Raw genomic sequence first — 27,560 nt, forward strand, 5'->3', positions numbered from 1 at the left:
TTCAATCTGTCAAAAATTTATTTATTAAAGTTCATTTAGTAAAAATTAATTCAGTAAAAATCAGTTATTATAACAAAATTTATATTTGAATATTTTTTTTGATAAACTAAAAGTTATTTTAATTAATGATAATTTATACTTTTACAAGGCGCCTTGAATATACAATGATAAAAAGGAATGGTGATTTATGATAATTTATAATTTTTATTATACAAATATAATATATTAAAAATATTTAAAAATATAAAAAATTAAAATAATATACAATTTAATATGTTAAATAATAAAAAAATCAAAAATATAAGTTTGATATGTTGAAAAAAATCATATAATAAATAGTTCAATATATATTAATGTTGAAAATTACATAATTTAAAAAATATATATGATCTATTTTTTTCATTAAAAAATTTAACTAACTGAGCAAATCTTTGTTGATTGACAAAAATTTTAAATACTGTAATATTTGCTATATTACCGATCCCCGTATACCCCTACCTTTTGCTTTATTGGACAAAAAGTTTCTAAATAGTTGCATATCCGTTAATGCTAAAAATTAACACCATTAAATTATTTCAATGTATAATACTAAAAATTTGATATCTAATTATTATTATTTAAATAATCTTATATTTTTCCTAAATTAACAGTATTTTTTTAAATAAAAGAATGACAGATTATATTTAGGATATTATGGTCAAATTCTATCCTACTTTTTAAATTTACTTTTTAAAAATTCTATCATGTTACCTTCTTAAATTCACTTTCAAAAACATTCTTAAAATTTTTTAGGATACATTTTTATTTTTTTTATTTTTTTTTATTTTTTTTTTTTCAAACAACATTCTATATTTTAAAAATAAAAAAATATTTTTTAAATATTAAAATTGAGTTATTCAACATATTCTAAATCTCATCATATTAATGAATACGATGATGCTCATATTACGACAGCCTTTCAGGTTGAGTCCTATGATTTAAGGTGGCAAAGTTAGTCAGGGACTGAGAACGAAAAATTCTAAATTATACTATTATAGGGAAATGAATACCAGGGACCAATTACGGGGCCACACCTTTGATTTTTCCCCAATATAAATAGTGCCAAATACGTGTGTCACTGAGTGTCAACGTACCGAAGGTGACAGAACGCCACGAGCTATCTTATCCATGACTTCAAATTAAAATCCAGGGAAAATCACATTTAAAAACTTTTAGAATATTGTTTATAAATAAAGATTAATAAAAATGATTCATTTTAAAAATAATTTATTTTATATTTATATTAATTTTTGTTTGTAAATAATTTTTTTAAGAGATTTTCAGACGTGATTCTCCCGCAAAATCTAAAAAGTTTCACTTTCCAAAAATCCAAGAGTCCAACTAACTAATTCAGTAATTCTCCATATCTTATCTTTTCTCACGCTCTGTGCATTGAGATAGTATTGTTCCATATTGCACTTCCCTTCCCTTCCTCATTCTCATCGTTATTGAATGAAGTTTCGCGCATTGCCATTAGGTAATGGTTTCTCCTCAATATCAACATTCTCGAACCGCACCAGAATTTCGTTTTTGTACCGAAGTTCTTCATCAACGGCTACAGTGTTTCTCAGTAGAAATTCTCGCTTTTTCAAGCTTCTTTGCCGAAAACGAAATTATGAGGTGCCATTCATATTTTTTTCTCTCAGTTTACGTGTACTTGCTGTGTTTTCGTCTTCTCTTTTTTATGGCTGAGTTCTCTGTATTTGTAGTTCGTGGAAGGGGTGAAGCTCGACGGTCCGTTGATCCAAATCGATGACATTGTGAACAATGAGGATATTGATTTGGTTTTTGAGAATTGCATTACACGAACATTGTCTCCGGCATTGACATTGGAGGAGGGACTTGAAAGAATTAAGGAGGCTCTGCAAACGTTTAGGTTAGATCGTCCTTGTTGCTCTAGTGGATTCGTCAGGTTTCAGGTATGTTTACTAGTTCATCTCTATTTCTAGATTCTGTTTTCCAATGCGGGCTGTTTATTTAAGTGACGCGACGCTTTATATCACGCTATATGGATGTGAATTTTCAGGTGGCAGTGCCTCCAAGTCCTAAGGCTTTAAGTTGGTTTTGTTGTCAGCCAGAGTCATCTGGAGTTTTTCCTCAAATATATCTTTCCAAGAATTCGGACAATCCAACGTGTAAATCGCTGCATGTGAATGGTCGCCGTGGAGTTTTTGGAGTTGGCGCTGCCGCTTCTTTTACTCGTCATTCTTCTCACAACATGGGAAAGCAAAGCTTATTCAAAAGGTTAAATCCAACCTTTTCTCCTTTTCTTTTGGTTGTCGATTCTATTTTTCATTGGATCATGAGAGGATTTTGAGCATGTATGTTTCGAATAAGACGACATGGATTTGATGAGCAAGCCTGTGGCTTCAAGAAGGGTTGAGGATATGTGGAATATTATTATTCGTTTAGAAGTATCGAACAGAAAATCCCCACTTGTTGGGGGTTAATTTCTTTGCATATAAGCTCGAGTGCTTTGTTCTTCCAGGGTTTTAATTTATTATGGAAGGCTCTATGTGAAAAAGCTACCGTTTTTTTTTTCCTTTTCTTTAATTTATTAAGGAACTTCATTCACATGCAGGTGATAGGGATGGTTTCCAGTTATATCTAGTCTTGACTTGTTATGAATTGACTGAAGAATGTATTCATTTGCCTGTAGATATGTATCAAGTGATTCAACCCTGGTAGTGGCTTATGGCTTTAAGGATGTTAATTTCAATCAAGATTTAGATTCCATGAATCATGAGGATGGTTCTTTTTTCTTCTTTGTCCCTCAGGTGAATTTATTGTCAGTGCCATTGGCATCAGTTCAAATTATATGTTATTAATTGTTTCTTTTGGTTGCATTCTTAACATTCCAATATCCACTAGCTATTAAACAGTAACTGTTATTATTATAGATTGAGTTGGATGAGCAGGAGACGGCTTCCATTTTGACATTAACACTTGCATGGGACGATTCTTCCCTCTCTACATTCAAAGAAGCTCTTGACTCCCTTGATATTTCTCTTAACCAGGTATTTAGCTTGCCTTTGTCATGTCTTTTCAGGTTTATGTTTTAGTTATAAATTAAATAAATGTTCAAAGTTTCAAACTAGAATTCAGATTTATCTTTGACTAATGAAGATATTTTAGCTGAATAAAATACCATTAGAGAATCTTTAGCATACCAGAAGTACATCCTCGCATGTCATATGATTCTGGGCACAGAAAACCCCCATATGAGGGATTGCACAATTTTTGCAACTCAAAAAATGAACTGTGCCAAACAGAACAAGCTGGCAATGCCATTACTCTCCATTTGAGTTCAATTATCAATATAATGCACAACACGTGTATTTAAGATTCTTCAATTTTGTTCAAATATGGATGGTTTTTTGTAATTAATCACTGAAATGTTGGGAACATCTGTATATAATAGGCATGAAACTCTTGTCAGCATATTGGGGTTTTTTTTTCCTCTGTGATTAATTAAGTTTTGAAGAAAAGCAGAGGAATTTATGATTTATCACCACAGCCTCAATGTAAAAGGTGTGCTGTACTTCAGTAGGATTATAGCTGTCCAAGCAATGCACTTCGCTTTACTGTGGTAGAGGATTTTGTTCATACAGAAACTACCCATCCTATTTGCTAAATGATCAATTAGATGAAGGATAGGAATATGGTTCCTGTTTCAAGATCTCTCCTGAAGAAAAAAAGTATCTTCATTTGGTCCTTGTTCCCTGTAGAAATTTGTTTCATTAAGAACTTCGTTGTTTGCTATAATTTTTGGTTATATGCAAGTTGAGAGGAATCCTCAAATTTCTAATTTCAGAATTAACCACCAACTTTATTACAGGATAGAATTGTAATGTTTCTTTTTGGTGTTTAGCTCATTTTTGGTTTGATCTTTTTAGGATAATGTAGAAGTAATGAATGATTTTTCTGGACTGATTTCATGATGTTCGATCGTGTGTTGTTTTGTTCTTCATACCCTGACCAGTGTGAAGTTTTTCCATGGGCCTGAAAATTATTTTCACTGCACTTAATTGTTCTTCATTTTGCATCTCTCAATTCTCATTGATGATATTTCGTTTTTTGTGAAGTTGTCTTGTCATATCTGTCCCACTACTGATACATGGCAGTCCAACTGTACATCATCTACACTCAGAAAATTCAGTTTGGTGGAAAATGGATCTATTCCAAGGGTATTGGTCCTTTCTTTCCTGAAATAATGAACCCTTACTATTTGAAGTACAATATTTGGCAGTCATGCTTAAATAATTTATTCTTACTTGTCTTTTGCATTACTTATTCCATGGCCTTGTTAATGCACAGCACTTCATTTAACTGTACTTTTCATTCTGTCCGAGTCTTGCTTAGTATTAGATGTGACAGCTGCATGGCAGTGACACATATAACGTGATGGTGAAATGCTGTTGGATTAATCTGTTTTTTTCTTTCTTTTACTAAGGGAATGTGGATTATCTTATTTTTGAAGTTTAATTGGGTGTTGATCTCCCTTCATCTATTGTTTTTCCATGTCATTTTGATTATTTTCTCTGCATAATGCTCCTGTTTCTGGCATTTGTGTATTGGATAATTCTAATTTTTTCTGAGATTCTTTTTCTTTGAATGACAAGGACAGTGATGAACTTTTCTTGGTCCTTTAAAAGTCTGTTTTACTCTCAATTAGAGCTTTTTCAAGCAAGTTGGCTTCCAAATATGTAATGAAGATACATAAGAATTCACCTAAATGGGTGAATGTTTCACTTTTTTTTTTTCCGGATCATTGAATTAGGCATAGTTTAGATGGGTTCCTTTGCCTTTAAGGCACCTGTTTCTTCATTATTTCATATTTTAGGATCCACTTTTTTTCCTTATTGCTAATTGTGTTAGGGATATTAAGGGTCCTGAAAGGTGAGGGCAGGAAATTGGGGGGTCTTTGGTGCCTATATAGGGTTAATATTAATGAACTGTAGCCATCTTAGAGTGCACGGTATTACTTCCTTCTGCTGACTTCGGTTGATCTAAGGAAATATTTAAAAATCCAATTTTCTATCTTCTTTTATCTGCAGTTTTTTGGGCGAGCATTTTATCTGACATCTATTTTATTTTCTTTTAACTTGTAAAATTGCTTCTGTGAAAGGGGTTTAATCCAAGTGGCCTATATATTTATTGTTTGCTTCTCTTTTCCTGGTTGACATACTTTGCTAGGTATACATGAACTCTATTGCACCAGGAAAAAGAGGTAGCATGGCTGACATCATGGAACTGGTATCCCCTTTTTCCCGGTAATTTTTTTGTCTTCTATTTTTTCATTGATTCTAGTTTACTTGCACTCTGCAGTTCTCTGCATAATTGAACTGTTCTTTCCCTTTTCATTTTCTCCTTTTTCTTTTCTGTTCCTTTTTCAGAAAGAGTCTCCATCTTCCACTCAATTCTGTCTCAGGCTCTCACCTGCTGTTGCTTTAGCGAATGACATGGTATGTAATTATGAATTCTTGTTTTCTCACCCAAAAAAAAAAAAGTATTCTTGTGTTGGCTTACTCAGAAAAAGCATATATTAAGTATAGGTATATCTTACAGCAGTATTTGGAAGAGAAGGTTCTATATTTTAAAGTCAATTGATTTTTCCAAAGCATTGATTGAGTTAAAGCAGATCAAATGTGGGACATGATCAGAAGTCAGAATTTAGATCTAGATTCTAGTATCGCAAAACAGGCTCCATCCTTGTCTGATATCAAGAATCTGATTCAAATCCTAACCCTGATCCGCAAATTTGTTCTGGTACAAGAAAACATACTCCATCTTATTGACTTCTGGAATCTGATTCCAGAGCTAGACCAGATTTTGTGCCTAAAGTCAGAATTGAGTATATATGGCCATATTTGCTGTTTGACAGAACTGCATGTATTTTCATTATAATTGCATTGTGATGGAAACCAAGGTACTATGGAACACCTTGGTTTCACAATGACTCATATGAGATGTTGTATGGTGTATTTAAGTGGGCTAATTCGCTTATCTCAATAGCTAGCTTTTGGGGGGAAGTTTTTTCATCCCTATCCCAATTAGGTGGTCTTCTCTTAGTATCACTGCTAGTGTTTGGCCACTTAAGATAGGTCTACTTGTGGAAGGTTTTGATAGGCGAGGAAGCTGAGTGAAGTGTTGCAAGTGTAGCTGTTGGGACCTTGGCTTTCTAAGAGTGGCCAATTGATGGAAACTAAGATCCTATGAGATGTTTAAATCCCATATTGAGTAGCATGAGATGTTTTATGGGGTACTTGAGTGGGTTGATTTTCCTATCTCAATGGCTAGTTTTTGGGAAGGGTCCAATCTCATTTGGGTGCCCAACACATTGCCAGTTTATAGTTTGAAAAGAAATAAATGACATGCCATAGTCAAACCTAATAGCTCAATACAATGCAGTTTGCAATCTTTGACTGCAACACCAAACTGTTAACAATTTGGTGAACTCCCAACTTTGCCCAACATCATACCCTGATTGTCACTGCATCCACTGGAATATTTATCACAGTTATCATACTTAATTCAGTAATGATAACTGTTCACGATTTTGAATCTATTAACACACGTGCGATGTGGCATATTTTGATTTATCTGTCTCTGTACAGCTGTACTTGCTAAAATTTGCCATACTGCACTGGTGAATATGATTTTAGTCTTCATAATTTAAGTTTGTTGTTTGTTGTTTGTTGGTTAATGATAATATATCAACTTTAAGGTTTATAGATTATGAGATTATCTCATTACAAAATGCATTGGGGATTTAGTTTAAGAATGCTAGAAGGATTGAACTTGGCTGAAGATTGTTCAGGTTGTGTCTCTTTCTACTATCAGCTAGGTCAAGCAAATAAATCGTTTCACTCACTGGAAGAAAGTGCCAATATCAATGCTATCTGGGCATCACTTATTATTGAAGAATGCTCACGACTTGGTTTAACGGTAAGGTATATGATAAATAACTATGATTCAGTTGTCACCATTGTGATGCAATATTCTGACTGGTTTTTTTGTTCTAGTATTTTTGTATAGCGCCTGGATCAAGGTCTTCCCCACTTGCTGTTGCTGCATCTAGTCATACATTAATCACATGTATTTCATGTTTTGATGAGCGCTCGCTAGCATTTCACGCTGTTGGATATGCAAGAGGATCTCACATTCCAGCAGTAATAATAACATCATCAGGGACTGCAGTTTCAAATCTTCTTCCTGCTGTGAGTTTAATCATCTTTTTAATGATACCGATTTATGCTAGATTTGTAATTATTGTAATGATTGCTAGGATTTATTGCAATTAATTGTTGACCTTGTATTAGGGATAATCCCCTGATTCTATCCCTAATACAAGGGTCAACTAATAATTACAAGGAATTCTAGGAATCATTACAACAATTATATTAATGGCAATATCTAACAATTTATTTATCTTAAAAGCATTATGATCTTATTCATATCTTGGCCTTTCATTCTGTGGACTTCCATCAAATCATTTCTTGTTGAGGAGTTTTATTAAATAATTATATTATTATTTGTAGGGGGGAGCTTAAGCCCTTTTCTGGGTATTCTAGTGTTTTCTTTGACTGTGTTGTTTCATTTGGTTTTTTTTTTTCTATATTATTTGTGTCTTTGATTCCGTGAGCATAATTTTCTTGAGTAATGTGCTGTCCATGTTTGTCAAGGTTCAGATGCAAATTCTGGAAAAAGAAAAAAAAAAGAAAAAAAGAGATTCAGAAACGAATAATGGTTTTGAATTTTGATTACTTAGAATAATATCATATTACTAACGACTTGCAGGTTGTGGAGGCTAGTCAAGATTTTGTACCACTTATTTTACTTACAGCTGATCGACCTCCAGAGCTGCAGGAATGTGGAGCAAACCAAGCAATTTATCAGGTAAACGCTATGGGTATTCTTATTTAGTGTAGCATTTATTTATTTTTTTCCTGGTCTGCTGGATGCTACATGATGAGATGGCATATCCATCTCCAATGAATCTACCTCTGGTACTCCCTGTTGGACCTGAAGCTGGGACCTTTAAGAAATTCTGATATTTATAAGTCCTACTATATAGTACTGTTAAAAAATATCGTGCCCGAGTTTTGATGTTGAAAGTGGCTTGATTTATGTTTCATTAACATTTGATTTAATTGTTCACCTAACAATAGCCTTACTGCATTTAGTTTATTTACTGTAATATATAATATTGAATGGCATACCCTCCTGACTTTTACTTCATTCCATTTTGATTTCTTGCTATAATTTGTGAATTTTGATTTGAGGCTTGTTTCTGCAGTCAAAAACCTCGTGTCCAAAAATTTATTTTACAACTGTTTATTTGTCTAACAGAAAGTGTGGGTTTGACATTTAAGATTCCCTTTTGTTTAGTTGCACTGGCACATAGATGAGTTGCTCTGAATGAGAGAACATCAGTATTCATTTTGCCTTGGTTACTGAAGATACACATTCTTAAATTTCTTTGCAGGTTAACCATTTCGGTTCTTTTGTGAGATATTTCTTCAATCTTCCTGCACCCACAGATCAGATTCCAGCAAAGATGGTACTTACTACGCTGGATTCTGCTGTTCACCGGGCCACTTCTACACCATGTGGTCCAGTCCATATTAACTGCCCTTTCAGAGAACCTTTGGAAAATAGTCCCAGCAAATGGAAATCAAGCTGTTTAAAAGGCTTAGACTATTGGATCACTAATGCCCAACCATATACAAAGTACATTCATATGCAACAGTCCTGTAGATTTAATAATCCAACTGGCCAATTGACTGATGTTTTAACTTTGATCCTGAGGGCCAAACATGGCCTTCTGGTCATTGGTTCAATCCATACGGAGGATGAGATATGGGCTGCTCTTCATTTGGTTAAACACCTCATGTGGCCTGTCGTAACAGATATCCTTTCTGGACTGCGGTTAAGGAAGCATTTGACTTCTTTTCCTGATATTGAAGGAAATTTTTTATTTGTCGATTATCTTGATCATGCTCTGCTCTCCAAGTCTGTCAGAGGATGGTTAGAGATTGATGTGGTGATTCAGGTATATTGTATTTATGAAGCTCTTCCCTTCTCTAGTTATTTACATATCTTTATTTGTTTCAATGGGTGCTTTTCTGCACATTTGTATTGATACTCATGATGGTTATTCTTGTCTAGTTTGTTCGCCATGACCCTCCTTTTTTGTATTTGAAACAGATTGGAAGTAGAATAACTAGCAAAAGAATCTGTCAGATGCTTGATGAAAGTGTCCCCTTTTCATATATTATGGTTGACAAGAATCCAAATCGTCAGGATCCTTCACATATTGTGACTCATCGTATTCAAAGTTCCATTGTTGGCTTTGTAGATTTTTTAATAAAGGCTAGAGTTCCTCATTCAAGGAGCAAGTGGGCCACTTCCTTACAAGTGTTGAGTAAGATGGTACTAATTCCAAAAATGATGGGTTACTTTGGGTTTTTGTTATGATGATGTTGACATTTTTAAAAAATCCAAATTGATGTGTTTCAGCAGTGGCCTTTCTGTTGGAGCTTAATATGTTTTCAAATTATATTATGGTGTGAATTTGAGCTGTCAAAATGTTGTCTGGTTTATAGTTGACTGTGAAGAATTAGTGAAGAATTGTATTCTATTATGTATGAATATCTTTGTGTGTCTCTACATGAAATTAGAACATATATTTATAGGGCAAGAGCTTAAGAGTATTTTAAAGTTGTCTCTTTTGGGTATAAGCTACTTAAAATATTCTCCTTGAAATTTTCAAAGAAAAGAAAACTTGGAATTTCTCACTTCCCCTCAAGTTGGGCAGTGTATGCCAATCATATCTAGCTTGGATAAGTAAACATCAAATTGGGGTTCAAATAACATTGGTCAAAATATCAATTTTCTGTGAATGTCTTGGTGTGTAAATTAGCTTAGTGATTTTAATATATTTTTTCTTGATAAAATATCGATCAATTTCAATATGGTTGGTTTGTCATGATAGATTGGGTTCTATATAATGCATTTCTGTGCTTCTTTACAATGATTTTTCTCCCTATTTTTTCTTGATAAAATGTGAATCAATTTTGATATGTTTTGCTTTGTCATGATAGACCAGCTTTTTTGCAATCCTTATTTACGCTTGTTGGTGACATGATAACTTCTTGGATGCTAGAGTTGAGAGTTTAAGTTCCCCTAACCATATACCTTCATAGATAATCCATATCTCAAAATTCAACTTCAGTACTATTTTGAGCAATAACTAATTGCTTTTTGATCCTACATATAACAGATTGTCCTCGACATGCAAACAATACCATATAGTTGATCTTCTATCAAGAAGAGATTTGACTGTCTGGTTTAAGGAGCATCTTCATGCTTTTGCTCTCTCTCTCTCTAACTTATTTTTGTTTCTGTGTACCAGACTCTTTAGGTTAATGCTTCTAGGGTTTCTTTAGTAGGTTCATGACACTAATCATAAAACTGGTATTTGGACTATTCAAAAAGGAGCTTGTCACCTAAGTTTGTCCACACCAAGATTTGACCCCTTTGTCAACTAAAGTGGAATTTCCGTCATTTGTGTTGAGAATCATAGATGCTGTTGCACCTGTCTTCTTATGTTTTTAGGGTTTGACCAAGCTAAATCTCATCATAAATGATGTGATGTGACAATTAGGTCCTTAATTATGTCATTAATGATGTGAGTCCCCTTGAATTTGGATTTAGTGAGAGGTGGTAAGAGTCCATGTATTTTGAGTTTTAATCACCTATTAAGCCTGTCAAATTAAAACATGATTACATAATGTTAGAATTGGAAATGGCTGTGAAGCTAAAAAAATTGTTATATATTTCATTACTGAAGTTTCCAATCAGTAATTCCAGACTTAGTTGTTTGATTGTCTTAAATTTGATGTCCTTATCAGTCTGACCATTGGTCTGAAATTATTATTCGGTCTCCCTTGCTTTTTCTTCACTCTCTGATTTCTCTAACAACTTAATTGTCAGGTTGAATGGGAAATGCAATTTCAAATATGTATTGAGTGTTCCCTGACAGAACCTCATGTTGCTCATGTAATATCTGAAGCTCTTTCCTCTGAATCTGCTCTCTTTCTTGGGAACAGCATGCCAATTCGTGATGCAGATATGTATGGGCACAATAGGTCAATATGCAGTAAAAGTGTTACGTCTCTCATGTTAGATTCAGACTTGCCATTTAGCTGGATTAGGGTGGCTGGCAATAGAGGGGCTAGTGGTATTGATGGGCTACTTAGCACAGCCATTGGCTTTGCTGTAGGATGCAACAAAAAGGTAATTTTTTTTTTTTTCAAAAAATATATTTAACTGTGTTTGGAGGACTGTTTTTTCAGTGCTTAAACTGTGCCTTTTCATGGGGTGGAACATCTCATGTTTATGAAAATGGCATTCAACTTGATTTAGGCAGAAATGTGTGGTTTTAATATTAAATATACCAATATTTTCATGTTATTAATTGGGAAATAGATTAATGAACATTTGCTGCAAATAAATAACTGGTACATTATGATTCTTCTTTTGATATTTTATTTTTCTAAATTTTTTTTATTCTTGGGGTTCATTTTCCTTCTTTATTCGTATATTAAAATAGGTCAGAAGATAGTTTATCAACAAGAGCATCGATCAATTTATATCTATTAACAATACATTCTGGTAAATGATGTGGAAGGCATGCCAAATCTAAGGGTTTACAAGTTTTAAATGCTCCAGGATATGGGTATTTCAGGTGCAATAATTATATAATCAAGAAAATTACATGCTTGCGTTTTTTTAGCATAGTCATATTTATATGCAATATACCCTACCCCATCCCACTTAGGTACCCATCAGGAAATAAATTTGTTCTCAGACTACATCCCTTTGTGCTTAACTGGCTTGAAGTTAAAATGCCAGTTAGCAATCAAGGTTTGTGCATACAAAATGGTCAGAAAATCCATGTCTGTTTGTGTGCGTATGTTATATATATCTGCTATTATGATCCTGAAAGGGCATAATTCCCACAAGCACAAATTTCACTGTTTCTTGTTTGTATCTTGGAAAGATTTGTAATTTTTCCCATTCGCAAGAATATTTTCATCTAAGAATAATCACTAGTTCTTCCTCTTTGCATTGTTATGCTATATTCATAATTTTGTTAGGTGTTTTGCGTGATTGGAGATGTTTCTTTTCTCCATGACACGAATGGTCTGGCAATTTTGAATCAGAGGTATGAGCTTGTGTACAAATTTCATTTTTTATAGTGTAAGTGCATTCCTGACACTGTTGATAAAAAGCTCAAAGAATTCTTTTATTCTGATGAAGGTGCTGTTTGTTCTTTAATGGTGTATACATAGTGTATTAAATGTCATTTTAGGAGAAAACTTGTATGTTTGATTACTTCACTACAGGGTTCCCTGTAATCTATTGATGTACTTATTGTTAAGTTATAACTTTTGATGACCTTTCTCATGTATGTGTGTTATTGATATTCTGAATGTTTTCATGTTCAGTAAATTGAGGAAACCGATGACAATACTTGTGTTAAACAATCATGGGGGTGGAATTTTCAGTTTTCTTCCTCTGGCAAATAAAACTGAACCCAGTATATTGCATCAGTATTTTTACACCTCTCATAACATTTCAATTGGAAAGTTATGCTTGGCTCATGGGTAAGAATCAGAATAAATGTTTTTGTTTCTGTACTTTTTGTCCTATCTTCTCTGAAATAAAATCAATGTATTTTCAGCATAAAACACTTGTATGCCCAGACAAAGATGGAACTTGAGGATGCTTTATTTGCAGCAAAAAATGAAGATATGGACTGTTTAGTTGAAATTGAGAGTTCCATTGATGGCAATGCCAATTTTCACAGGTTTAGGTCCTTCAGTTCTTATTTCAGATGTAGTATGAGTCGTTACCTCTTTGCTAATTCATTTTGCATTCTGACTCAGTATTCTAAGAAAGTTTGCCCTTCAGACAGCAGAGAACACTATAAGATTTCTCTCAGCTTCTTTTAGTCAAAACTCTATGAAAGATGAGTTCTTTTGCCTCAAGGCATATAAAATAGAGTATTCGCAATATAGGTTAGTGATCTAATTGTACATGAAGTTAATCTCAATTATGCTCCCCCCCTTCCTTTTTGAGATCTGTCGTATGTTCTCACTATGTGCTCACAATTATTTGTGGCAGAATTGCTCTATGTGCTCCACCAACATCAACATCTCTTGGTTTTGATCATAAAGAATTCCATAGAGATGGCTTTATTTTATCTCTATTTCTTGAAGATGGAAGTGTGGGTTTTGGTGAGGTTGGTATCGACTTAATATTTTATCATGTTATGCACCTTTTGTGATCAATTTAATATTTTTATTCTCTTGATATTGATGCACGTTCTTGTCTTCAAAATCTCTAAAAAAAAAATATTCATTTATGTGCTGTTGAATCAAGCAGGTCGCTCCTCTTGAGATCCACAGGGAAAATCTGAAAGAAGCAGAAGATCAACTTAGGTTTCTTATACATGCCATGAAGGGGGTTAAAATTAGTTGCTTCTTGTCTCTATTGAAGGGCTCATTTTCATGTTGGATATGGAATGAGTTGGGCATCCTGGTAAGTTGTCTAATCTGGATTGCGCATAATTGAAAATATAAAAGCTATTCCTGACCAGTTCTTAACTGCTTAAACTTTTAGGTGACCTAGGTCCTAGACAATGAATTAAGCTTCTATAATTGAGTGGTTGGGAGTCTGCTTCTCAGTTCTCACTGCCTCCATCCTCACCTCAAATCAAAACCACGGGGAACTTACTGAGTAGGACATTTATGCTCGAGGACCCTTTAATCAATAGTACAAAAGGCATCAAAAGGTCGGGCTGGGCAGATTCTGAATCAGATTGTATTGGGCCAGTGAAACTTGACCTGGATTCACACTAGTCTAATTGGAAGCTTCTTGGATCATTTAAACCCTTCCATGATTATAATCGTATTCAAGATTAAATATCAGCAATGACAACATCTGTATTTTGTCCATACTTCACGCTCCTTGTCCTATGGCCGTTTGTTGGAGAAGGCGTGTTGGATTCATAAGCCACTCCTGGACCTACACCTAACAAGCTAAAACATAAAGCTAACTCGTTCCTGGACAATACAATATCAATTTGTGACATGAACAGAAAATGTTCATGATATCATACAGTTTTGAAGGTTTAGCCTTATTTTGTTTCCTAATGTAGTGAAGTTACTTTTATTGGATATAGCATTTTTTTTTTTGTCTAAAATCTCGGGCTTAGTTTTGTTGTTCATGTCATGAAGTTATAGTACTTGGATGCAGCCTTCTTCTATCTTTCCAAGTGTCAGATGTGGTTTGGAAATGGCCATCCTGAATGCTATAGCTGATAGAAGAGGGTCCAGTTTATTCGACATACTGCATTGCCAGACAAATGAAAAGGACAAATATCAGAGTTCAATGGAAGTTCAGGTTTGTGCTTTACTCGATGCAAATGGATCTCCAGCTGAAGTAGCTAATGTAGCTGCTGCGCTTGTTAAGGAAGGATTCTGTGCAATTAAACTAAAGGTAAGTTTGTAGGATAAGGCTTATTATTGTTGTTCTCCTTGTTGAAACTAAAGGTGAGTTTAGCCTTGCAATATTTGTCTGCTTCATATGCTTCCAGCTCTTTGCTGCTTGCTAAATGAGCTGGTAAGGATTAGAAGATGGAAGGTCAGTAAGTTGTAATGCCATTACAGGTGGCTCAATGGGGTGATCCAATGCACTCTGCTTCAATAATACAAGAAGTGAGAAAGAAAGTTGGTTTCCATATTGACATCCGTGCAGATGCAAATCGAAGATGGACTTATGAAGAAGCCATGGAATTCAGCTCTTTTGTTAAGGATTGTGGGCTGCAGTATATTGAGGTAGGCTACAAAAACAGGATTCTTGTAGTAATAGTTAAGATTTGCTATTCAGCTTTGGTTTTTGTTTCTCAACTTCCGCTACATTATTTGTATTTTCATGTTTGGTATGGTATCATACTGTATTTCTTAACTTCTTGGTGACTATATCCTTCTTCAGGAGCCTGTTGAAGATGAAGATGACATACTCAGGTTCTGTGAAGAAAGTGGCTTACCTGTTGCCCTTGATGAAACAATAGATCACATTCATGAAAATCATCTGGAAAAGCTAATGAAGTTTTCTCACCCCAAAATAGTGGCTGTTGTGAGTAAATGTGTATTTTCCTTCAACACGTTAAATAGTTATGCATTTCTTACCAAATCAAAATAGTAAAATAACATTATCAAATTATTTTCTCTTTTTTTTTTTTGAGAAATTTAACCAGCACAGAATAGTTATAGGTTTAAGGAAAAACATTAAGATGTCTAACTTTGATGCAGGTTTCGTTTTAGTCTTTAATTTTATCAAGTTCTTGTTAGTTCTTTAATTTTTAAGGTGGGTCAAAAAGTTCCCATTACTTAAGTTGTTAAATAAGTTAACGGAAAATTATAGCTTGCCTGCTCAAAATTCCTCTTAATAAAATTATTATGCATTAATTAATCTAATTATTATAATCAAATTCTATTTGATATTTAAAATAAATAATTAATGCCTTAAATTTTAAAAAATATATTTTGATTTATGATATAAAAAATAGCAACCATAAAGTAAATCAGTTTTAAATATTTTAATAAATATTTAGAGTTACAACTTTAAAATAAATACTCTCTCCATTCAAAAATATGAGGTATTTTTAATAGAATCTCACCCCTAAATAAAGTAGTTATCTACTCTCAAACTAACCCTTTCTTTTTATATTTATCCCTATTAAATACTCTATAATAAATATAGTCATTCATTAATAGGGGCATTTGTGAAAAAAAAAAGGTAATGATTACACCTCAAAAGACTAAAAATGCCTTATATTTTTAAACATCCAACTCCTTAAAAAATGCTTTATATTTTTTAATTGAGGGAGTAAGTTTTATTTATTTACACAATGTTGGAAAATTTAACTAGCAAACCTAAAGTACAAGAGTTAAATATTGAATTTTCATCACAATAAAATATTATTAACATCTTAGAATAAATATTTATAACCTGAAAATAAAACTTATTTCTTTCAAGGCTGAGAAAAAATAAAATTTATTTATTTCAATTTTGTAATTTAGAGTGTCTTCTAAATTATGTTTCAAATACATCTTATTTATTTTAATGTTATAGTTTTTAATTTGAAGGTACTAAATTTCCAATTATTTATTTCAAGCCTTAAAAGTATTTTAATTATAATTATTAGACTAGTTAAAATATAATAATACTAATAATTTAGCTTTTAAATATCTGAATAATTGTATTTCTTTAACTTATTTAATGGTGTTAAGAATTCGGAAAATTCTGACAGTATCTTAAAAGTTAAAAAATTAACATGATTCTTAATAATTACAGTTAAGGGATCAGAGATATATTTGTGCCTATGTTTAAATACAGGGAGTAGACCCTCTAATGGTTCAAGGTTCTCCCAAGATTTTAAGAACTCCCTAAAAAAAATCCCCTAGATGGCGTAAGATGACAAAGGCACAGACAGTTAGTAATAATACACTGATGATATCATTAATATATAATGGCTACTCCCTTGTTTATCTTTCAGGTTATCAAGCCAAGCATGGTTGGTGGATTTGAGAATGCTGCATTAATTGCCCAATGGGCCCAGCGGCTGGGAAAGATGGCTGTTGTCAGTGCTGCATTTGAAAGCAGTCTAAGTTTGTCTGCATATGTGCAGTTTTCTTGTTATCTTGATATGCAAGATGCAGGTAGATTCACTGTGTCAAATAATAAGGTGGTCCCATCTGTAGCTCATGGTCTGGGAACCTATCGTTGGCTTAAGGAAGACATAACATCCAATCCTGTTTTAATAGGCCGTAATCCACACAGTAATTTTATTGAAGCATCAGTGGCTGATGCTAGAGAACTGTTAGAGAATTTTCAAGTCAACCAAAGTGTGATCAATAAAGTTATGACCGAGAAGCAAGTTCATAGGCACCAGCTGACTGTAGAGCTTGACAATGTCTCTTGTCTCTTTAAAGTTCAAGAGATTGGACAAAAGAATGATGTAAGTATAGCAGTTTCCATGCATATTGCGAATAGCTTTGGTTCAATTTCCTTGAGATATTGAGCATAAAGTTGTTGTATATATTCCAACTTCAATCAATGGAACAAGCCAATGCAAATGGGATGGGTGTCACTATGTATTCACTTTCTATTCCTTTCATAAGTTGCCTTGTGCTGCAAGAGCTTAAGTTCATAGGAACAAGCCAAACCATGCATACTACATAAAAATTCTAGGTTCCTTGAATGAATGGACTCGTAGTATGGGTAGATTTTTTATCAATGCCTTGGGACCTTTACTTTCTCAGAGGCTGAATGGAAGACACATTTCATGCTTGCTGGTGAGTCTATGGCCTTAGTGTTAGGCACTATAGCCTAATTAGTTTGTTGTTATGATTTATTTCCATTCTTAGAAGGATTATATTTTCAGATTTTGCTTATCATTTTCCTGATTTGTTTTCCAGATTTTTCTCCTTGATTTTCTGAATGATTAGTTAACTTTTGTGGCTATCAATTCCTATCTGTATTTTGTTCAATATGATTGAATATTTGAACAGAGTTTCTGGAAAAATTATATGGTATCATAAAAGAAGTAGAAAGAAAAAGGCCTTGCTGCCATAAAAGATTGTCAGGTTTGAGGCCTCTGAACTTCAAGAGTACAAGCCAGACAATGAAGAAAAATGAAGGACTTGAGGCCCCCAAGGCTTAAAGAACACATGGTCAAGGAAATAAAATTTGGTTCGATTGATAACTGAAAAAGAGTGAGTGAAGTCCACTTACATTTGAGGGGGAGTATTGGAGAATGGAAGCCCCGCATCTATAAGTGATAAGAAAAATGAAGGGTGTGCTAGCTTGCAGTAATCCTAACCAAATAGCTTAAGCCATTTTAGTAAAATGGACTAGTCCAAGCACAAGCCTATACAAAAGTTAATAATGCCAAAATTTCATTGAATATGGATAATATGATCTATGTAGCTCAACACAGTCCTTTGTGATGTACATTTTTTTCCTGTTAACTAATTGGATCTTTTCAATTTACAAGATGTAATTTATCTGATGATTATTCGATTGTCTCCAAACATATTAAAACCTAGTAGTTGGGGCAGAGTTTACCTGCAACCAAACTTAGATCCTTGTGTTGATGCTGATTCAATCTGATTGGTCCAATGTAGGATAATGTAATAGTATTTCTTCATGGTTTCCTGGGGACTGGCGATGACTGGATTGCTATCATGAAGGCTATATCAGGATCAGCAAGATGCATCTCGGTTGACCTTCCTGGTCATGGAAAATCAATAATAAACGCAGTAAAAATTGCTGGCCAGGAACCGTGTTTATCTCTGGAGATGATTGCTGGTTTATTACACAATCTAATCCAACATATGACTCCGGCAAAGGTTACTCTTGCTGGGTATTCAATGGGAGCAAGGATTGCGTTATACATGGCATTGAAATTTGGTTACAAGGTATGGGGTTATAGCTGCTGTTTTATTTCCTTTGAGTTGTTTGCGCTATTGATAATTTAAACTTTTATGAAGGCTAAAGGAGCTGTCCTAATATCTGGGAGCCCTGGGTTAAATGATAAATTGGCAAGGAAAATTCGGGCAGCTAAAGATGATTCCAGAGCATGCTCCATGGTTGCACATGGGCTACAACTTTTTCTTGAATCCTGGTATGCAGGGGAGCAGTGGAGGAGGTAACTTTTTTGTTTCGAACATTCAGATTGTTCGGGCATTTTGCTGATCTTATTATACTGCTATGACTGTCCTTTTCTTCGATATTTTGAAGCGTGATTGTTTGAACAGCTTTAGAAGCCACCCTCATTTCAATCGAATAATTGCAAGCCGCTTACAGCAACATGATGTGCGAAGTCTTGCAAAGATGCTGTCTGGCTTAAGCATAGGGAGGCAACCGTAAGCATATTCAATTTTGACTGCCTATTCATTTTGCTAGCTATGACAATATTTATCTTGTGTTTGATACTTCAAAGGCGCAAGGCAGTTTTGTATTATGAGAACCCAGTGCTGCATATCTTTGTTTTTTGAGAGGTGCATACCCTGCTATTTGATTTCCATTGGCAACACAGGATATTGGGTTTATTCAGTTTGATTTTCATTGATATCATTAGTTCTTGTGCTAAAACGATTCATGACTTCGTACATAACATGTTCTATATACACAATATTTAGTAGATTGATAAATCCGGATGTCCCTATTAGAGCACTTCTCAAGAAACAAACCATTAAATACCATCTGGTGCACCATCTATATTGATTGAGGATACAACTGAAATGACCTAAGATTTTCACGGAAAGGGGCAAATCTGAATTCCTATAATAATATTGAATGCATAAAAGATGAAACATTCGATTAAGAGCTGCAAAAGTTGAAGAGAAACTAGAAAAGGAACTCCAGTTAGACACAATTTTTTTTTTTTTAATCTTGGCCTGGGTTATGCACGAGTTAAAAAAAAGAAAAGTTTTATTTTGATTGGCTACTCATAGACTATTGATCATAGGTTGCACCTACAGTGCTAGTAGAATATCTTGACTTGTTCAATGCCCATGTAAAACTTTCTATAGCGAATTAGTGAATCGCCATTCGCATATTGTCCTCCACAAAATGTTCTATGCTTATTTCTGACTCGAAAAATTTTCTTACGTGTTCATCTGAGTTTCTTGTGTTGAATGAACTCTATCAATTTCAATGAGCTAGGTCCTAGAAGTAGCTGATTCAGGAAGGAGTAATTACTGATTAGAGTGTAGAATTGTATTTAGAAGCTGTTTGAAATGATGGTTATTGAGCTTTGATATGCAATAAACATCTCTATAAATGGACCTTCTTAGGATGGGTTCTTCATGAACTACTTGCCTCGTGATAAAAATTTTGAATTAACAATTCATTGTCAATGTTATTATTATGCAATATCTCTTAATTATGCAGCTTCTGTTCAGTAAAAGTCAATACGCCATTGCAAAAAGTGTTTATTTTTAACTTCTCATTGTTTTGTTCTCTCTCCCTCCATGACAGGTCATTGTGGGAAGATTTGAAGGATTGCAGAACGCCTCTTCTATTCATGTACGGAGAGAAAGATGCTAAATTTAAGCAAATTGCTGAGACAATGATCAACACAGTGAGCTCAGGCTGTGAGAGCGGGCAGGAAAATTGCAACAATGTTCATCAAGTGGTTGAGGTCCCCAACTGTGGGCATGCTGTCCATTTGGAGAACCCTCTTCCAGTCATATATGCCTTGAGACACTTCATGACCAGGTTATAAATGTTTAATTATGTTACCCATTTGGAAGATCAAAATTCTCTGTAATGTCTATCAGTCTATGTAATACAAGCATGAATTGGTAATGCAAGGTAAGCCAGTCATGAATAGATATGCAAACTTTTTATCGGACTTGCATGTGACAAATGTATGTTTATTTAACCAATGATGATTGAATTGAATAAAAGAGCTTTTTTTTTTGAAGTATGATTTGTAAGTGTTATAGATGGACAAAGTCGTATTGAGAGAATTCTCATTTGTAGTTCGATGATGGTTGAATGTGAATTAATCTATAGAACTAGACATTAGATTGTTGTAATAATTTTATCCCTTTTTTTTTTAAGAAATAAAGTTCCAGCTGGATTTTAGATGGTTGTAAAATAAAGCTTGATTTTCCTTCTACAACTAGACTTGTGGGAGCATGAAATTGTAAATTCAAAGTACATGGATATAATAGAAAGATATTCTCTCTAGTCATGGCATGTGGATCATGTCCATGGACACAAATATAGTGGATTAGTGAAATATAAATCATGTTTATTTTACTTTAAATTTTATTAATGAGTCAATAGACTTTTTTAACCAGAGCTAAATGAATATATATATATATATATATATAATATTTAGAAATTGGTTTAGTTTGATGGCTATTAAAGAGAATATGATTTGCTTAAAAGAAAAAGAAGCCAAATAAATTAATCTATATTTGACAATCTTGTAGTGAAATGCCTTCAATCATTGACTGAAAGATTTTTTTTTTTTTTTTGAAGGAAACGAAACAACGCCTTCAAAAAAATGAGCTGATAATAAAGCACTGCATCACACCGTGCGGATTCCAGCTAAAATGCACCATCAGACAAAAATTCACCGACTTACATTTCAAATTCCCGTGCGCTCTCTACTCTCCTTCACGTTCTTCTTCAAGCCAAGCGGTGGACAACCAGAGGAAGAGCCGAAGAGGTGTGGCGGAGCTTCTTAGCGCATGGATCGGAGAGATTGAATGGGGTAATTTGGGAGTCCAAACAAAGCAACTCAATTCCTAGCGTAAGAATCTCTTTCACACATCTTCCACTCTCCGCAGTTTGATAAGTACATATTTTATAATTAAATATATATAAATTTTAATTTAAATTTAATTATATTTATTAAGTTCATATTTATTTAATTAATATTTATATATTTTTTCTCTCATCACTTAATTATAAGATAAAAAAATTTTAATATAAAATCTACTCATATTTTTTTATCTTTATATTTTGCAGAGAAAAAAAAAACCAAATAGAAGGAAAGAAGAAGAAGAGAAATATATATATATATATATATATATATATTAGAATCTTACATCGACATGGAATAAAAGAAATAACCTCTACTTTAACTATAAATACTCCTCCATCAAGAGGGAAAGCATCGAATCACTTATCTGAATGCCTCAAAAATTCTCTTTGAGATATTTAAAGTTCATAAAAACATTCTGAAGGCTAAAAATGAGATCATTAAGGAGTTTAATTTTCTCTGTGATCGTTTTTCATGATTGAGAATTTTGGAACGGTGTTATTTAATTTTATTATGTGTTTTTAAATTACCCAATTGGGATAAAGATATAACTCAATTGGGGAGCTAGTTTTCTATTTCCTTTGTATTGACTCTTTGCATTTATATTATGAATATTTTTATTTTTTTCAATTATATTTATTTCTCTTATTTTTTATATTGATTTAATAACTAGCAATCATTTAATCAAATATATGGGTAATCTTGATAGACAGGGAGGTGAAAAGAGAACTTAGATCTAGAGAAATAAATATAAATAACAAGGTTAGAAATAATTCTAGAAATTTATGGTGATTTAAACTCTAGCTTCACGATTTAATTAGTTGCTTGAGTATCGTGAGAACGAATTCAACACTAATTAAAAAGGGACTAATAATTTGGGAGAATATTAGGACACTTTAGGAATAGTTGTCACTATAATTAATTCAAGTTAACTCAAAGGGTATAAATTAGCAACCTATAGAGTAAATCTTAAATACCAACGTTTCAAGTGATTGTGTTTTTATCATCATTATTTTCTTTATTTATTTTATTCTTTATATTTTTATCAAAATTATTCATTTTATTATTTTTTTTAATTATTAATTATTTAAATTAGTAAAAGTGTAATTTTTTTGTGGATTTAATATTTAAAATATTTTGAATAATTTATTATTGTGATATCATATACTTGCGATGGCGGTCACAGTTCTTTTCTTATTATTTGTTGTCTGAAAAATATATTTGAATCTCAATTCTATAATCGTCACATCGATGGTGTTTAAACCCTGGATCCTGTCATTGTTTTCTTTCCTCATGAAGGAATTTTCAGATCCTTTCGTTCTTCCTCTCTGCAATACGGCAATTACCCACTAGCTTCTCCTTTGATGACGTCATCATTCTGGCGTCTCCTTGGCTTCTGGCACTATTCGATCCATCCTCAAACTCACTGCTTACTCCACCGCGCTCAACAAACTTTGCAGTCGCGCTCTCTCGCTTCATTTCTGACGTCCGATCACTTTGGAAAGATTTTGTTGAATTGCATCGAGAGGAGAAATCAGCCAGTCCCAGCTTAATTAACTTATTTTATGAAAAAAATTATTTTTAAGAAAAAATATTTTGTAAATTTTTATAAAGGTAAAGCTGCAAGTTTAACCATATAGTATTTTTTTTTAGAAATATATGATAGCTTAAATTATCTAGTGGTTCAAAATAAATTATGAACTTTTAAAAATTAAACATATCGTAGCTTGTCGTGAACGTTAGTTTATAGACGTAATGTGAGGCTTACAATGATACATGATACTCTACGAACAATTCACTTAGAGAGCCGGTAATTCAGGCCAACATGAACTTGCCTGAAAAAAGTTAGAATTGAGCTTAATTATATGAATTTTTTTAATGGGGGTAGGATATTTTAAGCTTGGCATAAATTAAGCTTGACCCAAATAAATTTGACCTCTAAAATTTTTGTCTTTATATGCATGTAGGGTGAGTAATTTTAGTTAAGCTTGATAGGCCAGCTCGAAGCTAACGTGAGATAGTTAGGGTCGGGCTTAGCTATATGAACTTTTTTAAAAAAGTAGGATACTTCGAGACAGATCCCAATAACCCAACCCGAATTGAGCCTAACCTGAATTGAACCCAGCTCACCTGAATTATCAACTCTAACTCCACGTCAGTATGTGTGAAGGTGTAAATTTAGTTATGAAATATTTTCAAGGAGAATTGGGTAGTCTCTATTATAAAAAATAAACTATATAACACCTTTCTCTCAATTTTGACCATAAACTGTTTATTTGCATATTTTATGATGCCTACAATGCATTAATCTCTCCAATCTTTTCGTCTTTGTTCTCAATATCAGCTCGAGAAAAAAAAATTTAAAGAGTTCTTATCTAAAAATATTCACAAAGATGATGTTAATGAAATAAAACTTTAATTTTACTATACATGGGAGAAGTTTAATTCTAGCTTAATTTAATTATGAATTATTTTTTTTAACTTTGTTAACATCATCTTCGTAAATGTTTTCATAACTGACATTGGAACATTTTAAAAGTGAGTTTTTTTATATTGGAAAGCAATATATTCCCAAATGTGATTTCTTATTTTTTAATTAACATTAACAATATTCTTATATCATGATAGTGATTTCAATAATGTCATTTCTTTATTTTTTTAAATATAATTATATATAAATAAACATGAAATTTGATAAGTCTTGGGTTTATATCCCCAAGTGAAATCAGGATATTTTTAAGTTATTTTTGTATATTCATTAGTGACCTTAAAACATTTCAAAAGTGAGTTTCTTTAAAAATAATTTATTTCTAAGTATGGTTTTTATTTTCTTATCTGACATTAACAATATTTTCATATTACAATAGTAATTTTAATAGTGTCATTTTTTTATTTTACAAATAGTCTAATTATATGTGAATAAGCATAAAATTTAATAAGTTATTGGATTCATATTTTTAAGTAAAGTTAATAAATTCTCAAGTTATTTTTATATATTTATAAGTGACTTTGAAATACTTCAAAAGAGAGTTTCTTTCATATCGAAAAATAATTTATTTTTAAGTGTGTTTCTTTGTTTTTTTTAATAAATATTAACAATATTTTCATACTATGATAATATTTTTAATAGTATTATATATATTTTGTGTTTAGTAAAAGACAATTTTATAAAGTTATGTATTTTTTAGTGTTTAATAAAAAACAATTTTATAATGTTATGTATTTTTTTTATTTTAAATAAAAATTATGGTTTTTAATTGAAATTAATGACGTTAGGGGTTTTAATTGTCATTTTTTCAGGGAAAATCTGTAGCGATCAACCTCCAAGGCTCCACGGGGAACCCAGAAGAGCACCATGCCGCCGTCTGGGTCAAAACCACAATCATTTCCAGAAAAACCAGAGACGCCATTCTCACAGATCGTACCACTGCCACAAACATTGATCAACACAATTACGCACGTTGAGATGCCCGAATTGACGCTAGATCGATGAGGTTGAAAGCAGACAAGCTAAGTCTGAAGAAATAATAAATTCCATGGAATTAAACCAATCCCAACGTACCTGAGTGTGAAGGAATCAGATTCAAATCATCACAAAACTCCGATCCGCTTGGGTTTCACACTCATAAATTTGACCTTGTGGTTGGAGATGAGGCAATTTTAATTGGCAAGTTTTGCTTTCATTTTCTTCTGCTCCTCTCCTCTCCTCTCGTCGATTCTTCGGCTGATATTTTGCTGGTTTAATAGATAATTAATACATATATTTAATCCCATTCACTCATATAGCAAGTTAATTTCAGGGTACAGCAATAAATTTGCGGAGATGCCGTCTTTTTATACATCTTTCTCTATGTCCTGTCTGTCTCTTGGAATATTATATTTTATTTTTGCAGCAGGGCCAGGGATATATCTGACACTTTTTGTGCTTCATAACACATACATCACTTGTTCATATTGTAAGAAAGAGCATATTCTGTCCATACATATACACAAACACAGAGATGGGATACTCATGAACACGTCTACAAAGATGCTAATACTTGTGTTAACTTCAACACCAATTGTACGAGCTTACAACATTAATTCGGATTACACAGTTCTGAAGGACAATTTCCTATATATTGAAATCCTAAATATGTACAAACTCCACAGCAATCACTAATTAACTGACATATACATAACCAAACATGTTTGTATTATAAAGAAATTGAGAGCATATATATACACACACACACATATTCTGTGCAGACATATACACCTCTATACATACAGCTCTGTACACAAACACAGAGAGGTATATCAGTCACAGAGAAGCTTTACAGTGTGCTGATTTTATGTCCAAACTTTATTATACTGACCTCCCTCTCCCATTGAGCATGTCTTGTTTCTGGAGGCAGGTCCTAGGATGTATCTATGAGAAGGATGTGGCAAAAGTGAAGAAGACGGGAACGGTAAGGTAGAGGAGAACGGCGGCCCAGGCGGCGGTGGAGAAGAGAGAAAGAAGCAGAGAAGCGTTGGCAAGTCTGGGATATGAGTGGCGAAGAGTGAGGGAATTGAGAGAACCGAAGAAAGCAAAGTTGAGAGACAATACAAAAGCATGGAACAAGGAGGGATTGCTGTGGCTGAACAGAATAGTTGGGACTGGGTTTCCTTGCACCTTCGTATAAGGAAGTTGAGTGAGTGACAAAACTGCTGCTACTGTCACTGATAATACTGAGATTTCAATGATCGGAGTCTTGTTGCTTGGTTGATCTCCTTTCATTTTTGCTGCATCCTCTGGTTGGTTTCTCTTCTAATGTTCTATTCTGGCGACTTGACATAGAAACCCAGAGGCAGAGGCCAAACCATCTCAACAACTCTGGCGAATATTTTAAAATAGCCACGCATATCGATCCCTGACATAACATTAATATTAAGGGATAATCAAATTTTTAATCATCTAATTTATTTTAGTTTAATTGATTCCTTAAATTTAATTTTTATTGATTTGTTCCCTTACATTACATTTAGTCTTAATCAGTTTTATTTTAAGAATGAATTAAGTCTTTTTCTGGGTTGCTGCAAGTTGCAATTCTTATCTAATTGAAATATCTTTAATTTTAATATTGAAATTGACTTCAATAGATCTGACTTCTGGCTATCGCCCCGTCTTTTCTGCAGATATGCCTTATTTTCTCTTTTGACTTATCTCCTGAATATAATAATTTTGTATTGTTTTCATGTCCAATTAATTTTATATATGCTTACCTGTAATTATTTTCTCCATTTTAAATAAATCCCTATTTAAAATTTTTATATTTAGTATGAATTATAATAATTGTTTCCCAAAAATATTGTCTAAAGTTATTAGTCTTCAGCTTTAATTTGGCCAAAAAAAGTTATTAGTCTACACACAATTAATTAATTTACAAGTTAAAATGAGACGTGTAAATATTCAAAATTTAATAAAAAGTGCTAGACCATATTTTGTTGTGACGATATACAATATATTATAGACAAGTCTATATATGAATGATGAAAGCATCAATAATGTATGTGTCGGTTGTGTGCAGAGATGTAGAAGAATCAATAATAGTTGAGAGAATAATGGTGGCATTATTCTTGAGGTTACTTCTAAGTAATAAAATGTATTTGGAAGAATGGAAAGGGGAAGATGCAAGGGGGGAAACTGGATGGAAAAGACACTGCTTAACAATTTATAGACAAGGGATAATAGTATTTTTTTTGTTTTTTTGGTACCAAGGGACAAGTCAATTGAAGGCTCTTTCCTCCCATTAGGTTTAGGACGGTCCAAATTCAAAATGTCATTTTTTATTTTTATCAAAATAAAAAATTATAAAAAAAATAATAAATCTTATCATCAATTTGAATAGTTTAGATTCAATATTAATGTTCCAAATTTAATATTTAAATTTTTTAATAATTTTTATAAATTAACTATTTAGATGTACAGTTTGGATGTAAAATATTTAACTTGTAACTTTTTAAAAATATTTTTGAAAAAAATATTTGTTAGTAGATATCTGCACTCTCTAGATGATATCTATATAATCAATTTATAAAATTTTTAATATTAAATTTGGATCATTCATATTGAATT

The 27,560-nt window shown here is 32.9% G+C and overlaps 1 protein-coding gene and 1 long non-coding RNA gene across 8 annotated transcripts; one reads left to right on the forward strand and one right to left on the reverse strand.

The window, feature by feature from the left end:
• The first annotated feature begins 1,429 nt into the window (after window positions 1-1,429).
• LOC129311079 (protein PHYLLO, chloroplastic) lies at window positions 1,430-24,889 on the forward strand. 7 transcript variants are annotated; one of them, XR_008593226.1, is made up of 30 exons: window positions 1,430-1,659; window positions 1,749-1,958; window positions 2,066-2,283; window positions 2,699-2,816; window positions 2,940-3,056; window positions 4,125-4,226; window positions 5,236-5,295; window positions 5,436-5,504; window positions 6,883-6,987; window positions 7,065-7,259; window positions 7,840-7,938; window positions 8,528-9,094; window positions 9,250-9,474; window positions 11,038-11,340; window positions 12,204-12,271; window positions 12,555-12,713; window positions 12,791-12,916; window positions 12,996-13,127; window positions 13,234-13,351; window positions 13,495-13,650; window positions 14,368-14,610; window positions 14,781-14,948; window positions 15,106-15,249; window positions 16,673-17,134; window positions 18,303-18,596; window positions 18,669-18,826; window positions 18,936-19,043; window positions 20,161-20,400; window positions 21,175-21,448; window positions 24,761-24,889. XR_008593226.1 is itself a non-coding variant. In XM_054953051.1 (29 exons), the coding sequence occupies exons 1-29, from the start codon at window positions 1,492-1,494 to the stop codon at window positions 21,206-21,208; spliced, it is 5,166 nt and encodes a 1,721-aa protein (XP_054809026.1). In that variant the 5' UTR covers window positions 1,430-1,491; the 3' UTR covers window positions 21,209-21,522. The 7 variants fall into 7 exon arrangements, 4 of the variants coding, with proteins under 4 accessions (XP_054809026.1, XP_054809027.1, XP_054809030.1 ...); XR_008593227.1 differs by lacking the exon at window positions 24,761-24,889 and adding an exon at window positions 22,760-22,898; XR_008593228.1 differs by lacking the exon at window positions 24,761-24,889 and adding an exon at window positions 21,667-21,946.
• LOC129311080 (uncharacterized) lies at window positions 23,632-26,433 on the reverse strand. The gene is made up of 3 exons (XR_008593229.1): window positions 25,819-26,433; window positions 25,023-25,195; window positions 23,632-24,887 (listed from the first exon to the last, which is right to left on the reverse strand). It is a non-coding gene; the product is annotated as an uncharacterized LOC129311080 (long non-coding RNA).
• Window positions 26,434-27,560: the final 1,127 nt, after the last annotated feature.

Source organism: Prosopis cineraria, unplaced genomic scaffold (assembly GCF_029017545.1).
Source record: "Prosopis cineraria cultivar Desert tree isolate PC_DT_omini unplaced genomic scaffold, ASM2901754v1 PC5, whole genome shotgun sequence".
Classification (NCBI taxonomy): domain Eukaryota; kingdom Viridiplantae; phylum Streptophyta; class Magnoliopsida; order Fabales; family Fabaceae; genus Prosopis; species Prosopis cineraria.

Excerpts from the sequence above, each read along its gene's own strand:
- LOC129311079 (XM_054953051.1), top strand. The coding sequence starts at position 1,492 with ATGAAGTTTCGCGCATTGCCATTAGGTAATGGTTTCTCCTCAATATCA. Across the intron at positions 5,505-6,882 it reads TTGCTTTAGCGAATGACATG|CTAGGTCAAGCAAATAAATC; the intron begins GTATGTAATTAT and ends TTCTACTATCAG. Across the intron at positions 12,714-12,790 it reads AAGTTATGCTTGGCTCATGG|CATAAAACACTTGTATGCCC; the intron begins GTAAGAATCAGA and ends ATGTATTTTCAG.